Raw genomic sequence first — 16,705 nt, forward strand, 5'->3', positions numbered from 1 at the left:
CACACAGCCTTCAGTTGTAGTACAACATATTCAAAGGGTGTAGAGATTGTAGGTGATCATAACCCCTAGAAATGGAGGATGACTGCTTAGTAGAGGTCAAAGACTGAAAAAAACTTGTAACATCAGAAGACCTATTAAAGTACTGGAAAATGAATTATACAGATATTATTTTTCATAACAAGAAGAATGTGTCAAAAGTACAAACAACTATGTACAACTTAGGAGTTTGTTTTTACTGAACTAGTCGAATCACAAAATACAAAATCTCAATATATTTAATATCTTTTTATTTCAAAAAGATATAAGAAGCACATAACTTATATTGATTCAATAAACAGTCAAACCTCATTAACTTGAATGAAGTCATTGGGACCACTCGTACTGTAGCACTCTAAGTTATTATCATTGACAATATGGAAAGACAGCCAGCAAGTATAAGTTGATTTAGTCCCATGCTGTCTACATGAAAATGTAGGAAATATAGTTAGTGTGTGAATTTAACACACCAAGCAGAATTTGTTCTAATTTCCATAAGTATTTAAATATATTTGTGAATACTTGTGAATTAAGTTCAATGTCAAAGGTCAAGGTAATGGTATCGCTTGATATATTTAACATGCCATGACAATAATCTAGCAGTAGTTTGGATAGTGTTATCTTTTCCTGACAGAACATTTCATTGGATTTACCAAGGATTTATAAGTGAAAAGGATTCAACACCACGCGAAAATATGAACCGGGAATAAAAACAATTTTTCTCAACAAATACTTATCTTATTGAATCAAATGAAACACCAATGTAAAGTTTATTAAATTTCACAACGTTTATCACTTGCTTTAAGAACGGATGATTTAGAGGATATGTCTTAAATTTTCATTAAAAAATACGACAGCTCATGAAATGACGGCCCGCTTCAGAAAGTAAGACGGTAACCCTCGCACCTGCAAGCTATGTACATCAAAGGCTGCACCGGCGGATATAAAAGGAAAATCGGTCATCACCCAACGTCACGGTCAGTGCACAAACACAAAAGCACCTGCCTTGGACTTCCCCAAAAACCCAGTGTTACTTATCCTTCTCATATACGTCCTTGGATTTACACACCTAATACAGTAACAAATCCACAACAAACAATACTTCTGGTTTCTTAATCATCTTATTAAGACCTAAAACATACTATAGACTGGATTAATATTGGTGTATTGTGATAATTAGTTTTCAATGGAATTACAAGGCAAATAATCCAATTTCATATCATAACTCATCCTCCCTAAGCAAAATTTTTGAAATATAGTAAAATATCCATATTTCACTATATATATCCGTAACTATTTAATATAAAAGTATGCTGAAATACATTCCACTCTTTCCCAAATTCCTTACACACTATCACTTTACTTTCTTGCTATTTGATCCAATTCTTTCTCTACTTCCGTATTTTTTCTATCCCATTCACTCATTTCATGTATTAGATAAGGTTTGTTCGTTCTCTCTCCCTTTCTTGCTCTTTCTCACTGCACCATCATCTATCAACATGAATCGAAGGAACAGAAGATCATGCTGTACACGCCAGGAATCGTTGTCAGCTATGCCACGTTACTTTCCACCCGACCACACCACTGGTAAATAGTCATCACTTGGACATTATAACAGGATGATTTTCTATCACGGAACGAGAAATCTCATAGAATCTGAACGGCTCAGGATGCTGTTATACTCTCAGGCTGTAGTTGTCGAAGACCATGCTACAAAAATACAAATAAAAGAAGACATAATTAATTGGAACTATATCAAATGGCTAAGTGTTTATAACTTGGATCTATCCTACCACATATTTCAGAATTGGGTAGTCTGTTTACTTTTCTGCCATGGTAAGTTGTTGACAGTAATATACCCAGTATCTTAAACTACCAGTAATTGTTTTCTCGATAATTCATGTTTTGCTTTCTTAATTTTCTACGCTTATTAGAGCTGATATATATTACAATTTGCAGCTTGCTCACAAGGGGAAATAACTCATCTTCATGAATTATAGAATTTGAACACCTAAGTTCCTAGTTATAATATGAAGGACTTAAATCCTATGTGATGATCGACCTAAGTGACGTAACTACATAACGGAGCACTTTTACCATGAGATCTACATGTATTCATGCATGTATAGGAAATTCTAAAGGTCAGCGAGGTCACCTCATTCAAATCTGATTTCATTATAATGATTATATGGTCCCAAGAATTCTTTTTAATGACATTTCTATAATTTTAGATTAGTACTTAAATCTCTGTAACAACACAATGTGCAACCTCAACAGTCAAAATAGCTTTTCATCATGTGAAATGAAAATTTACAGATTCATTTTCACCATAAGTATTTCAAAACACCTAAGGGAGAGCTATAAGTACCTAATGGGAGAATTAGGTATTCATTCGGAAACGCAAGATTTGATGACAAAGTAATTGTTTTGTAATACATTTTCTACAACATTTATCAGGGAGAGAATTTCCTGATTGATGAAATATTCAATTTTCCCAGGCCGCATCCCGATATGGACTTTGTACAGCTATTACCAATGTTTTATAATATAACTGTAACACTTAATTCTTCTGAACCGATTCCTCTTACTCGTAATTGTCAAGAAAATTTTCCTATATGTCTACTAAACTTTGGATAGTTAAATTTTTAAAATCAATTTAAACAGCATTTCTGTGGGTTAGCCTAGAAAAAAAACACTGCCAAATTAAACACAATATGTAATAATCACCTGTTCCTTTATCTCCGCTAAATCTTTCCTCATAGCATAAGCATCTTCACCGTCAGCATAATACTTGGGTTCTATTTCACTGATTCTGTAACAGAAAAAATCACAAATTAACCAACATTAAGTGATTTAAACATAGAAATGATTATTGTCTCCAGAAGAACCATTCGTACCTAACAAATCCAATTCATTGTAAAATTAGACAACACCTTGAAGAATATTTCTAGTCATCTGCTTCAATATTCGATTCAATTTCATTTTAATATACAGAATAAACATATAGAATTAACAAGACATTTAATGCTGGTTACTCACGAGAATCCTAATGTGTTGGTATATAGATGCAGGGCAGCCCTGTTACTTTTCCTCACATGTAAGGAGACATACTGCGCGTCGAAACACTCTACCATCGCCCGTGAGGCCTGGTCCATCAACTTCTTAGCCAGTCCTAATCGTCTGTGTGATCTCTTCACAGCCTGTCATCAAGACCGATGGATGTTATTACTATAACTGAACTTTCAAGCTCATCCTTATGCTTACTGTACGCATAGTTGTTAAATTTCCTCAGTGTAAAATTTCGCAATTTATGGTTCAAAACTTACCATATTCGCAGGGTTTATTTTCGCAAATAATCTTATGTAGCATTGGCAACTGCCATTCATACGACATGCTATAATATGTAAAACCATGAATTTGATCGATTTTGTTAGGTATTAAATTTTGTGATTTTGGATGGATCCGCGAATTAAGGGAAATTAAACCCCCCGCGAATATTACCAACTATACATGTACAGTACAATAAAGAACTGAAAAATGTTTCAATGATATTTAGCATTTTGGCTTTCAACCCTGTTCAAAATAGCCTCCAATTAAACACCCAAGTATCAAATGAAAGACAATGCATATGGCAATTGCAAGATGTGATCAAAGGGCCAGAACTCTCTTGAGTGGTTTGGTAGACTGTTCAAAAACAAATACACAGGTGTGGTATTTATCGTATACATCCATTACATTACGAGATACATTGTAGAACGTACTGGTACTTTTCATGGTAATGAAGTTAACTTTGAATCAGTTCAAATGTGTCTTCAGGGGGTGAATAAGTTAAATTTTTCAAAACTGTTATGAAGTAAAACTGACTTCCACACTACATATGTGTATGAGGACTTTCTTACCAAGGATGTGATGTGCCCGTGTGGTACCGAGTCTTCCGGGTCTTCCTCCCTGTCACAGAATACAATAAGGAAACAGTAAACATATCTGTATAACAGTTACAGTAATACTGTAAAAGATGCAGGTCATAACTGACATAAGTGTTAAATATGGTCTCTGTCACTCAGCTGACAGAACATACTAGAACTTCTTTGGCTTAGTATGTAAAGCCATAGTGTTTCACACCGGAGACCTGGTTCAATTCCTGGTGCCGATTTCTTGAAACAAAAATACAGACTTAAGTCAAAACTGAAGTTTTTCTCCTTCTTTAACTTATATGAAAACTTATGACTTAAGTCAGTTTCTGACCTGGTCAAGTAAACCAATGGGAATGTGTATTTTCCCAGTTCTTCTACAATACTTTACAACACAAAGTGAAATTCTAAACGTTGTCTACTGAGTAAATGTTGTACATGTTACCTAACTTTTTACATAGTAAACTTGAAAATTGTATTGTATCAAATACACATAAATAATGGAAAGAGTATAGATAAATCTTATATATCACAAAAGACTAACAATGTCAACAGCATACATATCAAAATCATAAAAAAATAAGAGATGCAACTCCTGAGCCAGGTACTGAATGGTATATTCTAGGTTTGTCTGGTGCTGCTGGTTACCAACATGTTTCGGCCTTACAGCGCTGTTACAATAAGCGTACGTGTGATGGCCAGTCTAGTAGGTGGTTCCGTTGATTGGTAGCTAGTCAATTTGCATGGTATCTAGTCCGTTTGCCAACGACATTCAATAAGCTGTGTAAGGGTGACTCATTGACTGTCGCTTCAATGTAGAGGCGGAAACGTCTGTCAGCGATTACCAAGATCAGAAATGTGTGCTGACCCAGTAAGCATCGTAAGCTTCATAATGTAAAAAGATTACACAAATACATTTTAATTACCTCAAGTATAGACTCTGAATCAGCGCTACTCAGTGAAGTATGTATGGTAAGAGCTACTGTTGTAGCGGAAAAGTCAGTGGAAAGTTGTAATAAAAAGATATCTGCTTCTGACTAATTATAACTTTACCGTAAGGTGTGGGAAACCAAATCGGGTACAATGTTCGACCGACCATCGTGTCTTGTCAAAATATATTCCGATAAAATCTGGCTTTGGCACATACCTGGATGTTAGTAGGGGATGCTATTCCAGCTGTAGGTGTATATTTTTTAACTTTGTCACCAGTATTTAATGAGACACTTTGTAAACTACCGCCGCACATGCGCCAACCTCAGAGAATATTACCTGCGGTGAGGTCGCGCAAATATGTATCAAATTAAATTATAAGTATTTAGGCAATGCATTCAAACTCTATGTCTACAACTAAAATGACATCCCCTACCAACATCCAGGTATGTATGGAAACAGTGTTTGATTGGAATATATTCTGCTAAGACAATCTATTGTCAGCCGTAGAAATCTAAGCTTACCTGATTTGTTTTCCCCACCAAACGGACCTTGCAGCGGAAAAGTCAGTCAGAAAGTACACAGTAGCTAGATTCGGCTGAGACATTACATGAAACATTATAATGGATACAACAGATCAAAACCCAACACATTAACAAACACGGTGAAAAATTTGATCCATTGGAACGTTGGTAGATACATATACGCTACCTTATGAATATTCCCCGAAGTCGAGAGAAATGGCCAAAGACTTATGAACAAAACATCCTCAAAACATTCGCTTAATAAGTGAAACAAAACAATAACGAATTTTGAATACAGTGATTGAATGTATACATTGTAAACAATTAAATAGTACACAACGTGATCAAACACATTGAACAACAGAGTCAGGTTTGAACATCAAAGATCCGCTGGCTCTGCCTACTTCTCAATGTTGTCGGCGATCTTGTCAGACGGGGGGCCAATCAGTCGGGCTGCCGATGATTCAGCCAATCAGTACCTTCGTTACATGCCAACTAAAAACTAATCTACTGCATCAGTTACCAGCCTACTAGATCAGCTACCAGCCAACGTGTCAATACTTGTTGTAACGGCACTGTAAAGGCAGGCCGTCATCAGGGCACCGCTTACATGGTGTACAAATAGTACAGTATGACGGTTTCTTGAATATTGCTTTTGTCTTTAACAACTTCCTTTCAATAATAAAGACGTCCAACATGTTAAATAATTTAAAATTAGGTCTTTGGATCTCTTTGTTTTTGAAAGGAAGGTGATATGAAGCAAATGTTTGCGAAACAAAAACCTAAATGAAGTTGAATGTCATCTAGTAATGCTAAATGGTCATTCAGCCATTCAAGTTCATCCATCCATATCTTCAGTCCTTAGAAAGAGTAATTAATTTTAATAATTAGCCACTTTATTTGCTTTTTACAATCTGGTTATACATACACAAGTTTTAATACTTACATCTTTGCCAGGACATAGCCAACAATTTTACCACCCTCATCTTCTGCTACATAGGATAGCTGAAACAAAGAGCCACTCAATTCAGATTTTGAGCTGATATCAAAATAAACCACCAAATCTTAACTTCTAGAGTTTTTTTTATAAACTATAGCATTTGTATAACATTATCAACTGAAATATGATTTATAAATGGTAAATTCATGTACTATACACACATAAACCAACATATTTCTATGGCAACATATTAATTTCTGGTTTCCATGCCTAATGATTTTTTCACATCAATTTTGACGCTTAGTGATTAATTTTCTAATTCCTCATACAATACATAAGTTTAATTGTACACGAAACAAGTTGGTTTATGGCACTATCGCATATACCTTGCTACTTTTTTCACTGCAATTTAATTTTGTGACTTAGTTATTAGGTTTTACTGTACTAACATGTATGCCAGACACTTTTTTTCACAATGAATTAAACATGTCTAATTTAGTGCAACTTATCTGATTTAAAATTTGTTTTACCTGTGGCCATGAAAGTCCATGATAAAAGTAATACTTCATCTGATAGTTTTCTGGTAGACACAGTAGGTTACAATGCTGCATGTTCATCAGGTCCTCAGGCTGCAACAGATAAATGAAACATTATATAAATGGAAGTTTTTACAAAAATAAATGTTTCATCAAAGATTCATGGAACAAAATTAGCTTTCAGTAATTTGGCTATATACATGCAGGTACCACATGATACCTGATATTGTACATGTTTGAGTGGGACTATATTGTTTCTACTGGTGATAACATGACACTAAAAGATGATATCCCAAGCTAACATATTTCGAACATCAAGCGGGCCAAGTCATTTCATATCTGCGCACAATAGATGTAAAAAAACATGTAGACGAACACGTTGTGTTAGTGTTATTTTGGACTGAAGGAGGCCCTATAGTGGCTGAATATGTATTCTATAGAAATTATTTTTTATTTTTATTTTTTACTTTGAATTTATTTTGGCCTTTTATTCTCCTGTTACAGATCTAGAATTGATGCCCAACTATAGCTATAATTATATAAATAACATAATATATAAGGGTTTATCCTTCAACTACCCTACATGCTGCCAGATAAACTTATGCTTTATCTGTCAATACAAAATGTTTTGCCGTCAAAACAATCTCGTGAATTTGTTCCACATCTATGAAACTTTTTCTAACTTGACCCTGAATTTTAACCTTCGGGTGAATGAAACGTCATTCAGTTCTGCTAAAAAGTAATGTCACATTCACCAGAATTATGTCATTTTTACGATATTGAAACTCTGGTATAGTGATGTTGTCTTTTTCTTGGTTCATGCATGATAAAGTAATTTGCATGATAAAGTAATTTATATTCTTTGAATGGTAATTAGTAATTATTAATTACTGTTTTTTGAGTATCTCCATATTGTTTCGATGATTTTACACACTAAACAGAATTAATGGACCTGTTTGTGAAGACACTTATATACTTCCCATGGTAGTAAAAAGGAGTACACTCTCATTCAGTTTGGTTAATGAATCTTTTCTTGCCCATCAAAAAAGCATCTTGATTTGAGCGAAACCAAGTAAATAACCGGCAGTTTGCTTCCGTTTTAAATGTCAATAAGAAAATGGTTGCAGGATAAACAGAATATATGATTATATCTTACACTACACTTTTTATATTGGTGTTCGTCATGGAAAGCAGAGAGTTAACTCGGCAAAACCTCTGCATCCTGGCTTTCTCGCACCAAAAATAAACCTAGCTTGTATTGTAATACTAACCATGTATTCTCTAAATCCTGGGTCTTTATGGAGCGAATGCTTAAGTAAAGGAGCTCAAAGGATGAGAGTGAAGTAGCAGAATTTGACGGGGTTGATCATCTGTTAACGTTATACAGTATAATTTATGTTTTTGCTTCAACATAATCCCTTCTTCTCTTCTTCTTCCAATTAAAATATATTATATATGTTCTTTTTTTTTTTTTTTTTTTTTTATAATAGATAAAAACAGGCCGTGAATATTATTATGGGAGGTTGTGTCTAGCCAGGGTTGTCCGCAACTTGTCCAGGACAGGCTCCTGAGCTAGAGATGTTGGTAGTGAGTTCCACTCGATGATGCTACGAGGGAAGAATGAAAATTTTGTAGAGGTTTTTGTTAGAAGGTATCTGATTTAATCTGTGTGCGCCTCTTGTTCTCCTTTCGCCTGATGTTATATGTTGTGATGGGTCGATTTCCACATGCTTATTTATGATGTGTAGCCAGGGGTTCCAACAAGGACGTATATGAGAAGGATAAGTCTCACTGGGTTTTTGGGGAGTACAACGTAGGAGCTTTTGTGTTTGTGCAATGACCGTAACGTTGGGCGACGACCGTTTTCCTTTGATATCCGCCGGCGCAGCCTTTGATGTAGCTTGCGGGTGCGAGGGTTACCGTCTTACTTTCTGAAGCGGGGCCGTCATTTCATGAGCTGTCGTATTTTTTAATGAAATTTTAAGACATATCTTCTAAATCTTACGTCCTTAAAGCAAGTAATAAACGTTGTGAAAATTAATAAACTTTACATTGGTGTTTCGTTTGACTTGATAAGACAAGTATTTGCTGAGAAAAACGGTTTTTATTCCCGGTTCATAGGCGTCTCGCGTGGTGTTTAGTAGTGTAAAGAGACAGTCACGAATCCTTCTCACTTATAAATCCTTGGTTCCAAGTTTAAAGATGTTTTCATGTTGGTGACACAACCTGGTTCCCTGTTTCTATATTGGTAGTAAACATACCTTGCAGCCCTTCTCTGGATGTTTTTGAGTGCTAGGATTTGATCTGATGTGTATGGATCCCAGCAGAATGCTGCACATTCGAGGCTTCTCGCCAGTCTGATGGTACAGTGCCAGTATTTATAGTAATTTGAAAGAGATAGGTGAGTGCTGGAGTGATTTCGGGGGCCAGTTCTTTAAGAGCCCTAGCTGGGAGATTGTCTGGCCCATTAGCTTTGTGTACCTGTAAGTTCTGCAGTAGTTGAGACACCAGACTCACTCACTACTAACGTTATATATTGGTGGCATTGGTCCCATATGGGGAGAGTTTGTTCGACAGTAACCGGTGACTACCGTCAGAAAAGCATGTATGTTGTAGTTAAATAGCCAGTTACAATAATTTGTAGGGTATCACATGCACCGTTATGTCGGTATGAGTTGCGTACTATTAGCGAGCCGGTGTTATGCATTGTACATGTGCTTTATATTGACAAGAATGTGTGCGGGGGGGGGGGGGGAAGGGGGTCTTTCGGGTCAGTTTTCTTCTATACATCCGCTATCAGAGTTGCACATTTATATATGATTGTTTGAAATAATAATTAAAGTCACGATAACCAGATTCGCCGATACTAAATTTACCTGTGCACATCGAATATTCATGTTGACGTTTCTGGAAAGTCACAAGTTGTTTCCAAAACCGTACACGTTGCCGTAAATGAGTTAAGTGTTGTCATAAAATAATTCCCTCGCATAAAAAAAATAAAAATGGTGTATCTAATAACTGTAAGATTATATTCAACATAACTATTTAAGGAAATGAAATCTTTATATCTTAATGACATAGGATTTATCTCTGAAACATTTTGCGATAACTGAAAAGTAGCACATAAGCGTTCGGGGGTTTCCGAGACTTTGCCGGAAATACCCGAATATGTACGAAATCTATAAGCGCACATCTACTGTGTTTCTATATTTAGTAATCAGACGACAATATGAATACCATATCATTTATACAATTTGTTCTATGATTTATTTTTCAATTTTATGTAAGCTTTACCATTATTTTTATTTACTTAAATTTTGTTCAAAGAACAATTCATTGATTAAATAAGTCAGTTCCAATCATTGAATCGTTAAAGTTTTTTTGTATTCTAATTTTAAGTGAGTTTACGTAAGCTATAGTGCTTTAGACATTTGAAATCATAGGCAACTCAAAAATTCGAATTCCTTTTATAGACTTGCGAGTTCGAATCCAATGTGGGATGTTGCGATGTACTGACCAATGGACGGGTTTTTTTTTTCTCCGGGTACTCCAACTTTCCTCAACCAACAAACCTGACACGTCCTTAAATGACCCTGGCCGTTAATAGGACTTTAACTTAATCAAACCAAAATGGTTTCAAGCAGAAGTTTTCAAAAGTGCCCCATATAAGCACATATATATGTGTCATTTTGTTGTAGAAACATGGTAGACGCACTGCATTAGGATCCTTTCTTTCAAATTTCGACTAAAATGATATTACTTATGTAGCTAGATCATAATGTTTCGTAGGGATTTGGCACACATAAACGGAGATCTATTATATAGGTCTCTGACACAGAGTCATTGACAGCCTAAATATGCTCCACCGCCGACAGAGCATAAATGATATTCATCATTTGATCAATAATTGGTGATTAATCGTGTATATATATATGTCTAATTAACACAAAAAATAATATGAAATAATTTATTTTGCCTTTGATGCATGCGCAATCAGTAATTCATTCCATATATGATATAGTGCCACGGATTTTTTTCTGGATGCAATTAACATTTTATATATATATATATATTTAACTTGAAGTAAAATTAGAAGCTCAAACTTTTCAATTGTGGTTATAGTGTAAAGTACGTAAATTTTGTAACTGAAGAAAAAATACTAAATCGTTTGCTCCTGTTTTTGATAGTGAAAGAATACCATTTGTCAGCGGTGGAGCATCTTTAGAATCCGAGCGGGTTTCAAAATTACAAAACCTTTTTCACATTACAACAAAAACATTTTTGTTTCTTAATAAATATTTATTCACAAATACACAAAATGCAAACAACAATACGTCACTTTAGATCAGACAATGATGACTTATAACAAATGAGGAAAAATGCTTACTTGTTAAAAAATACATAGGATGACATTGTGTATGAAATTGAAAATAATCATGGATAAGCGTTGATGTGAAAGTTATTTAAGAGACGAATGTAGAGCACTTGTGAGACAGATTTTGTTTATATATGACGTGAAATTCACAACAATGAATGCACCAAGCCACTAAAATATAAAACAGACTAATAGCGTCATTTAATTCAACGATTAATTAGCTAGTAAATTTTTCACTCTTTTGCATTGAAAATCAAAAACAATAAAACTTAAAGGCCCACTACCTTTGCGGAACAAAAATTAAAAGTTTCTTTTAAAGAATAATAATATACGAAAATGTATATCAATGGCCTAAGAGTATGTTATAACACCAATCATATGCAGGATTCCCTGCGTAATCTGCTGTTTTGACGTCGGGCGCAGTGATAATCAACCGACTCACGGAAATTAGGACGACAGCGGGAAACATAAAACGACCCGAGTTATGAAAATTAACATTAAATTTATTTAACTCAAATTGTTCAGAAGGTGATGGTAATTGTAGTATAAACGGTATGTTAAAAACTTTTGTGACTCTATATAAAATTATCCATTTCGTTTCCATTCCCATTTAAAAAAATTAAAAACCAGTTTCGGAAAGGTAGTGGCCCTTTAAAAACACTTAAAATGTATCATAAGGATAACATCTTCACATAATTGTCATATCACAATGATTTTTGTTATTTCAAATAAAAGTTTTGAGCTTGTGTAGGGACAACATAATATTATTTGGAGATTTCTGTGTCAAAATCTAACACACCATGTTGCGTTATTAGCAAGACATATAACTCCAGCTATTTCGATAAACTCTCTTTGAAATGAATAATGGTAAGGTAGTACAAGAAATGAGTTTGTTCATGTAATGAAGTCATTATGACCTAAATGGCAGCCCTGGCGCAATAGTCACAGACGATTATGTATGAACCGCCAGTATTTTGAATACTACTTGTGGTAGCATAGCCGTACGTGAGACCCCAAAATATCCCAAAAGGACAAAGTTTTTCCCCCAAAAAGTCCACCTACTTCACTTCTAAACTTTCAAAGTTATTTCCCTCGAATGTTAGTTTATTAAAGATTCATTTAAGCGTAGTTGCCCATAGGTATTCTTGAGTTGGGACGTCGTCTTCTGAGGTAACAGTTTCACAATATGTGACTGAATTTTGTCAAAATAAAATCCATTCCACTGTACACTGGTTATGTAAACGTGTGTAAGGGCAAGAACTCCAGTTATCCTTTCTGGCTACACGCGTTTCCTACACCAAAGCCATGCATATAGAAGTTACCACAGACACAGAGCAAGCTAATAGTAAATGCGTTGTAAAGGACGATCCTCCTGAATTTCGGTTCCACATCACCTTTTCTGTACCAGTAAATCTACAACAACAAGTAAGTAGAACCACCGATTCTTCTGGCCTTTACATGTATATTTTTAATTAAAACAAAGACGTCATCATAGCAGTACGTTCATGTAAAAGTTCGGAATTCATTATGAATGCATTGTATTAACTGAAGTTTATAAAATAAAAATTTAAAAGAAGCTTTTTATTCTACTCGAAAATTCTAGTTCGATTATTTGTATAAACAAATGATATACATGTACATGCATAAGGAATTTTACGTCAAATATCAAAGGAGTTTGACGTTCTCCCAATAATATTTAGTATATATATATAAACCCTCTATATAAATGTATTATATAAAAACACCTGGTGTTTTTATATAGTATATAGGGGTATTTTTTTATATATGTATACTATATATTATTGACAGAACGTCAAACTCTATGCAAATATCAATCTAAATAGTTATTTTTATTTCAAAATAAAAGTTACCTGAATTATATGGGACGCACATATCAAGACTATGGTAACTGCGAAAAATACGTTGATTGGCTCTGGCGGCCATCTTGGAAAAAGGAATGCACTGATCAGGGTTTCCTGGCAAAATGAACGATAATACAAAGTGAATATGACGGTGAATAAGATAATAATGTGTTTGTTTCGACATCACTGAAAAATGAATTTTAAAACAAACAAAATGTCATAAAGTAAGCGTCCTAAGCTTCACCGAAAACAACGAACAATAACACTAATTGGAATTGGCAGCCGCCAAACAAATTGAGGTCGCAGTGAGCAATACCAATCTAGGTCACAGCTTCACTGCCATGTATCCCATCATACAAATCTTGGTCAAAGTGCTACAGCGACACTCGCTATACAAATCTAGGTCACAACGACATCCGTCATACAAATGTAGGTCACAGTGACACCCTCCATACAAATCTAGGTCACAGCGACATCCGTCATACAGATATAGGTCACAGTGATACCCGTCACACAAATCTAGGTCATAGTGACACCCGTCATAAAAAACATAGGTCATAGCGACACCTACAATACACATTTAGATCACTGCGACACTTTCCATACACATTTAGGTCACTGTGACATCCGCTATACAAATATAGGTCCATGTAGAGTTAATATACTCACGATATAATTTTGATCATATATTAATTTCAGATGTAGAATATTGAAAAATATTTCTAGAGAATAATTCATCTATTAATTTCAGAAAGATAAAAAGATTAAGTACTTACTATAACTATTATGATTGTGAACACAGCAACTATCACGTTGAATACTCGACTCTGCAACAATCAAAATGTATACATTTCTAAATATGTTGACAAACGATTTGATTTGGAAAACCAGATAAAACTTCTTATTTTCAATTAAAGATTGAACTGAAAACCAATATACTTCTGGTCTGATCATTTTATGAATATATTTACTTTTATTTTAAAAATATGTGAAGTTATACATGTACACTTCTTTATACGAGGTGAACTATACGAGAATATTCTAACGCTGTTTAAATGCTTTTATTTAATTTATCTCAAAATTTGCTTCGGAATTTAGATTGTCGTTTATCACAATCGCACTAAAAAAAAAAAAAAAAAAAAAGTATTTATTAATCTCTTTAATTTTATTGGTTTTTCAAGTTTTGTATCGTTTGTTGCGCATTTGTAAGTATTTTAATGGCAAACAAGTAGCTAAAATGTCAGATAATTCATTATTGCCAAAGCGAACAATTACAATTATCAAGGAAATCGATTTATAGAAAAATATTTCTTGTTAGACATTTTTATTTTTAAAGTTGAAGAAAGACTCTTTTTCTTTTTTAAATTGTACATGCGCAGAAAAGTTTCATCAGATCCTTAAATAGATACATGAATACTATTTATAGACACAAATGTTTTTCCCATGTCTTTTTGTAATATGTCAAATGTTCTGAAATCGAAAATATACATTTTCCCTACATATACACGTAAAATTATGATTTTTTCCCTCAAAATATGTATTTCAAACGTAATTGTATGTGTGTATATTTATAGGGTAGCCATTTATAGTTTATACCATAGATTCACCAGACCATGAACTCGTATACAAACCAGTATACTACAAGATATATAAATACCTACACATGTTGTACATCTCTGGGCGGGGAGGTCCAGGCGTTTCCCACCCCCGGGCCTCCGTAGGGTGTTGGTGAATTCCGGAGAGAAAGCCTGTTCGGCCCTACCCGCCATAGTGGAGCCACGGGTTAGAACAGGCTCACTTTTTATCGCCAAACCTGGCAGCCATGTATTCATGTATCTACATTGTGTCTCAGGTATTATTAGTCACCTGTTGACTTAAGATGTCAATAAAGGGGAGATAATAGAGGTACATGTATACACATGGTATATCTTGAACTGGTACTTTGTGAGGAGTTCAAAATATGTAGCATAACTGTAATTCTGAAATATAAAAATGCGTACTTTCCAGTAAAATATGTAGACATGTGTTTGCACAGGTGCATTAGGTTTTAAGATTTTTCCAGGTTCCGATCACTTACGATCTCTACACCCCTGGACTATCTCATAGTAAAATTGGAGACAACAGAACAGAACAGGTAATTTAGTCATTTGGTGTACATCAAAAGAGCCGTGTGGTTGACTGTGTGGCTTTGATGTAAGGCGTCGGTCTCTCTGTAGTCTTCAAAGGAAATCTTTGCTGGCCTGTGATTGGTCAAATGTTTTCCGCTGAGCTGCCTTCAATTTCACTATGAGATAGTCCAGGGGTGTAGAGATCGTAAGTGATCGGAACCCCTGGAGTATCGAGACATGTGTTTGCACAGGTGCATTAGGTTTTAAGATTTTTCCAGATAACGTATTGGTAATTCTCTTTTTTCTGGTAATTCTCTTTTTTCTGTATAGTCCTGTCAGATCATCTTTCATATTGCAAATACCAATGGTTTTTTTAAAATGTAATTCACAATTACAATATTTGTACCTTTGTTTTTATTGCTGTTTTGAAAAAAAATATCTGCGATTTATTTAAAACTCAACGTTGGTTATTTTCTCTGAAAAATGAACGAGTTATGCCCCTTTTATCGACACAGCAGAGCCGTAGACCTGAAAAAATCATTTAACAAATTGTAAAATTTACAATTAAGACATCATCGTCGGAAAATACGTAAATATTTTCCATAACCAAACACCTTCGACAATCTATTACATCAAGCCCTTCACCCACCTCTGGGTTGCGAGTTCGAATCCCCTGTGGGGCAGTACTGACCGCTGGTCTACGTTCTGTGACTTTCCTCCATCAACAAACCTGACACGTCCTTACATGACCCCAACTGTTCATATGACGTTAAACTTATAAAATCAAAACCAACATATCGAAGAACTTTCCGGCTGTTGCTAGGAATTACCGAGAAGTTTATTTCCCATGATTGCCGGAAATTTCTCCGAGATGTTGCGATTGAAGCAAACACCATGCACAGCACAGTGTAAGTGACCTTAATTAATTAGCTATGAATAAGGACTTAAGCAAAATTAACCAACCCAACATCTATATTCCCCATGACGGATACAAAAAAAGATTGAAGGGATTAAATCAAAACAATTTCGAAACGTTATACACCATTAATTAAGTAATTGCAGATTATGTTTAATTACTTGTAAATAAGTAATCCGTGGATGTCGTGCATATTTAATGAGTCAGTTTCTATCTCAGCTCCCAGGTGAGAAAACAGACGAAGGTGCCATTTCGGCACCAACAGTTTATACATGCAAATCACGTGCTTGTTTGGAATACACGAAATAAAGCGTTTTGTTCATGGATATTACAGAGTACGCCTGCCAGATTTGTCCTACCTCAGGCCACCTTGCTGTGTAACGAATGTCTCGACAAGTCCTTTAGTCACAAGAGAAATCGGCTTACATTACATCATATAGCCGGGCTTACACTTCGATAACAGATTGGCGTTTCTATATCTCTTAATCCAAAATCTCCACAGAAAGTTGTACATAGGATACCTCACTATACCGCACAGGATGCATTCCGCCACCAGGGACTTGACAA

The 16,705-nt window shown here is 34.9% G+C and overlaps 2 protein-coding genes across 3 annotated transcripts; both read right to left on the reverse strand.

Annotated features, from left to right (window-relative positions):
* Positions 1 to 272: 272 nt before the first annotated feature.
* Positions 273 to 9,834, reverse strand: LOC138336162 (N-alpha-acetyltransferase 10-like). 2 transcript variants are annotated; one of them, XM_069285502.1, is made up of 7 exons: positions 9,754 to 9,834; positions 6,872 to 6,970; positions 6,348 to 6,406; positions 3,936 to 3,984; positions 3,076 to 3,236; positions 2,764 to 2,848; positions 273 to 1,746 (listed from the first exon to the last, which is right to left on the reverse strand). In XM_069285502.1, the coding sequence occupies exons 1-7, from the start codon at positions 9,772 to 9,774 to the stop codon at positions 1,702 to 1,704; spliced, it is 519 nt and encodes a 172-aa protein (XP_069141603.1). In that variant the 5' UTR covers positions 9,775 to 9,834; the 3' UTR covers positions 273 to 1,701. The 2 variants fall into 2 exon arrangements, with proteins under 2 accessions (XP_069141603.1, XP_069141602.1); XM_069285501.1 differs by having other exon boundaries at positions 3,936 to 3,990.
* A 1,325-nt stretch (positions 9,835 to 11,159) lies between these two features.
* Positions 11,160 to 14,998, reverse strand: LOC138336268 (transmembrane protein 243-like). Its single transcript, XM_069285683.1, has 4 exons — positions 14,776 to 14,998; positions 13,891 to 13,941; positions 13,124 to 13,228; positions 11,160 to 12,665 (listed from the first exon to the last, which is right to left on the reverse strand). Exons 1-4 carry the CDS (start codon positions 14,944 to 14,946, stop codon positions 12,519 to 12,521), a joined length of 474 nt encoding a protein of 157 aa, XP_069141784.1. The 5' UTR covers positions 14,947 to 14,998; the 3' UTR covers positions 11,160 to 12,518.
* Between the last annotated feature and the right edge of the window lie 1,707 nt (positions 14,999 to 16,705).

This window comes from Argopecten irradians, chromosome 12 (genome assembly GCF_041381155.1).
Source record: "Argopecten irradians isolate NY chromosome 12, Ai_NY, whole genome shotgun sequence".
In the NCBI taxonomy this organism is placed as follows: domain Eukaryota; kingdom Metazoa; phylum Mollusca; class Bivalvia; order Pectinida; family Pectinidae; genus Argopecten; species Argopecten irradians.

Excerpts from the sequence above, each read along its gene's own strand:
- LOC138336162 (XM_069285501.1), bottom strand. The coding sequence starts at position 9,774 with ATGAATATTCGATGTGCACAG. Across the intron at positions 6,407-6,871 it reads ATGGACTTTCATGGCCACAG|CTATCCTATGTAGCAGAAGA; the intron begins GTAAAACAAATT and ends TCTTTGTTTCAG. Across the intron at positions 1,747-2,763 it reads TAGCGGAGATAAAGGAACAG|CATGGTCTTCGACAACTACA; the intron begins GTGATTATTACA and ends GTATTTTTGTAG.
- LOC138336268 (XM_069285683.1), bottom strand. The coding sequence starts at position 14,946 with ATGAATACATGGCTGCCAGGTTTGGCGATAAAAAGTGAGCCTGTTCTA. Across the intron at positions 13,229-13,890 it reads TCACAATCATAATAGTTATA|GAAACCCTGATCAGTGCATT; the intron begins GTAAGTACTTAA and ends TCATTTTGCCAG. Across the intron at positions 12,666-13,123 it reads GTGCGTCCCATATAATTCAG|ATTTACTGGTACAGAAAAGG; the intron begins GTAACTTTTATT and ends TTGTTGTTGTAG.